General features: G+C 34.6%; 1 protein-coding gene across 1 annotated transcript; it reads right to left on the bottom strand.

Annotated features, from left to right (window-relative positions):
• Nucleotides 1-1,919: 1,919 nt before the first annotated feature.
• On the bottom strand, nt 1,920-3,524 carry LOC116348186 (piggyBac transposable element-derived protein 1-like; the record flags this gene model as incomplete). Its single annotated transcript, XM_031779099.1, has 1 exon — nt 1,920-3,524. A coding segment is annotated over one exon (1,605 nt), but the record flags the coding sequence as incomplete, so codon positions are not given.
• Nucleotides 3,525-3,580: the final 56 nt, after the last annotated feature.

Below are 3,580 nucleotides of genomic sequence, written 5' to 3'. Positions count from 1 at the left end.
AAAAAAAAATGAAACTCAAAAGTTTTTATAATTTTTTGGTAAATTATTTTTCCAGGATTATGAAAGCAATTAATATTCTCTACTATTGGTCCTTTTCTATTCAATGTAAGTTTTTATATATGTATATATTTTATTTCCTTGAGTATGGATAGTAGTTTTTGAAGGTTTTTTTAGAAATCATTTGCATTTTTTTTTTTTTAAGTGTAATTTTTTTAAATCATGTTGTTAGAAAAAAAATGGGTGAAACTTGGCGAACAGAGGTTTTAAATTTAATAGAAAGGGAAACTTTATCTCCAAATTGGAGACATGAATGTATTGACCTAATAAGATCACTTCGAGGAATACAAAATGCTCAATTTGGAATTTTTGCTCTTGAGCTATTCTCGTACCGAAATTATGCTCAAAGTGTAACACAGCTAGCGCCACGACGGAATTCAATGTAATCTATACTAAGTTGCTGCCCACTAGTGAAAAGACTTTTGCTCAGTTACAAACAATAGGCTAGAACTCCATAGCTGTACGCAGTGGCGCTAGCTGTGCTACAGTTTTGCATTTTATACAGTCTCTTATGGAACATAATTGCAGTGTGGCTATTCTATTATCAGAAGTTAAATCCATCACCATCAAATGATTATAACTTTACTCCAGAAGTGTGTACTCAGTATTTTAGATTATATCCTGAAGATAGGGAAATGAATGTGAGAAAATTGTATTACTTAAATTTAAGAATGAAAATATTGAATGAATGGGCATTAATTCGAAATCAGCCTGATACAACTGATAGGGATTATAAATTAGAAGGATTTTCAATTCAATATCGTGTAATAAGTCGATCCGAAAGTGGAGAAATACCCAGTGAAGTTCCAGAAATGCCTCCAATCCCATTTCATTTTCGTTTCGATAATTAAAAAAGAAAAAAAAAATGAGAATTTCTTTTTTGTTTGTAATTCGAAAAATGCAAATGATTTCTTTATTAGAAGTAATAGTTGTATTTTCATATTTTTTTATTAAAATTTAACAAATTGAATTGAATTGAATAAAACCATGTAAAATAGATTTAAGTGCTTGATGTAAAATTGAAAATTGAATAGAATTTTTTTTGAATTTTACAACGGTACTTAAATTTAGTTTTTTATTTTCATCGAGTATTTTAAAGTATTGTTTTTGTTTTTATGGTTTTCAGTGAATATGACCATGTAAGAGATAGAAAATTTAAAGAGGGAAAGAGATTTTTATAAAGAAAAGTGTGAAATTTTTGAAAAAAAGTCAATCGATTTGATTGTTGAAAGAAACTATTTTCAAAATAATTATGAAAATTTGAAAAATTCTCTATTTAAATATGAAAATTCATTACAAAGAAGAGTTAGAGAGGAAAAATTAAATATTCCAATCATATATAGAGGAGGAAAGTCCTGATAAAATTCTTTCTGAATTAAAAATTAATTATTTAGAAAAAGTTAAAAATGAATTGGAAAAGAGATACACATTTTGTTTGGTATTGTTCTATGAAGGTCTGAAGGGAAACCCTTAAGTCACTGGACTCGAAATACGATTTATTTTGTTATGGGAATTTTGTTTCTATGATGATTATGGGCTGAAAATTACGAATTTGAAGTCCGTTTGTCAAAAAAAAATTACCTGGAGACGTGAGATAGAAAAGGTGAATGACCGTCTGTAGACGGTCTTAGTGACTTAGGTCAAAATCAATGAAACAAGTACTGTATAATTGAGGTACAAAAAATTTGGTTTTATTCAAAGTATATTGTCAATATCTTAACCTAAACAGGTAAATACTAATAAACAATGAATCAATCGCTTACGTGATACTTTCTGAAACAGTTTTTTGCTTTGGAAAAACACAAATGTACGTTACATTTGGTACAAAACGTGTGTGTATCGGATTTTTTTACACAATTTACATGATTTTTTCGTTCCCCATTCAGGGAAATGATTCATTTCGTCGTATCTAATACTTTCCAATGGATGGATTGCATTTTTACCAATAGTGCTGGTGCTTGGCTGTGAGCTGGCGGATGATGGACGGCCAGCGGATGGTGGACGGCCAGCGGATGGTGGACGGCCAGCGGATGGTGGACGGCCAGCGGATGGTGGACGGCCAACGGGTCGTTTTTCAACAGATGCACAGAGTTCTTCGGCAATGCTCGAACGAAACGCATACATCGTCATGTCTTTTATCTTCATATCTTCGTCTTCAGCTTCTCGATTCTTTTCACCATTGGCTCGCCGATACAAAATGAATCCATTCGTTATGGCCATGTCGAGAAGATGGTAAAAAATTCTGGTTGCCATATCTTGCGTTTTGATTTGGAGTCCATTGCGACCCATATAAGAATCCATCAAGTCAACTCCGCCCATGTGCGCGTTGTACTCCCGTATAATTGCCGGACAATCAACGTCAATATACGATTTCTCTTTTCGATTGTATCGTGGTACTTTTGCTGGCTGGGTGACTGGATTGCTTCTTTTGAATGGATTGGTGCCAACATACGTTGAGCACAGTTTGACATTCTTCGTGTCCTTCCACAGAACTGTCGTTATTTCTACACCGTAAGCCGATCCAATGTATTCCGTTGAATAACCTCGTTCTGCTTTTTTCACTTCTTCACTTTTGTCTGTTGGCAGTTTACTGTTTGGGATACGATTTGCTCTAACCGTGCCAAGACTATAAATGCCACGCGCTCTAAGGTACACCATAAGCGGTAGAGATGTATAGAAGTTGTCGAAATAAATTATATGATTTTGAAAATTTGGCACAGTTTGCGACAACCGGATTACAACATTGCCTGTTGCTCCAATGTTTGGTGTACCGGCCAAAATGATGTCATCATTCTTTGCTCCAGTGTAAATTTCGAATCGGTACGAGTAGCCATTGGTGTCACACAAAACAAAGAACTTTACGCCCCATGGATGCGGCTTGTCTGGTAAATACTGGCGCAAATGATGCACCATTTTAGTTGAACACATTTGCTCGTCGACACATAATCGTGCATTCTTCGGAATGGAATCAAAGCGCTCATTCAAATGTGTCGCAACTTTTCTGATTCGAAAAATAGGATCATATCCTGGTTCTCCTTTTTTGACCCGTTCTGATTCATTGTTGAACGATAAATACTTCTTTATCTGTTCAAATTTATTTTTTGGCATGGCGTCTGGTATTTGTCGAAACCCGTATTTGCCCCAGTGTGCTTCCATGTTTGGGTAACGGGAAAGCGACATAAAAATCAAAATTCCAATGTATCGACGAATTTCATGCTTATCAGTTTTGAATCTTGTGTTCACACTGTCTGTGATTGCTGCTCGATTGGTTTCCAAACTAATCAGATCGAATAAATCGTCGGTAAAAAAATAAGAAAAAAACTCGATTGGTGTTCGGAGTTTCTTCACTTCAAATGGCAGATCTGTTTTGCCTCTGAATGCAACTTCGTTGACATGCAGCTGCATGCATTTTTTACGCCACAAAATTTTCTTGAATTCATCCGAATCTTTATTGATATTCACCAAGTCTAAAAAAGAAAGAACAGTGAGACTGAGTTCACTGTCAAATAACCAAACTCACCAC

This window comes from Contarinia nasturtii, unplaced genomic scaffold, assembly GCF_009176525.2.
Source record: "Contarinia nasturtii isolate CC-2019 unplaced genomic scaffold, AAFC_CNas_1.1 Cnas_scaffold_2308, whole genome shotgun sequence".
Classification (NCBI taxonomy): Eukaryota; Metazoa; Arthropoda; class Insecta; order Diptera; family Cecidomyiidae; genus Contarinia; species Contarinia nasturtii.
Note: the sequence above shows the minus strand (reverse complement) of the source record. Positions and strands in the feature narration are given on the sequence as shown.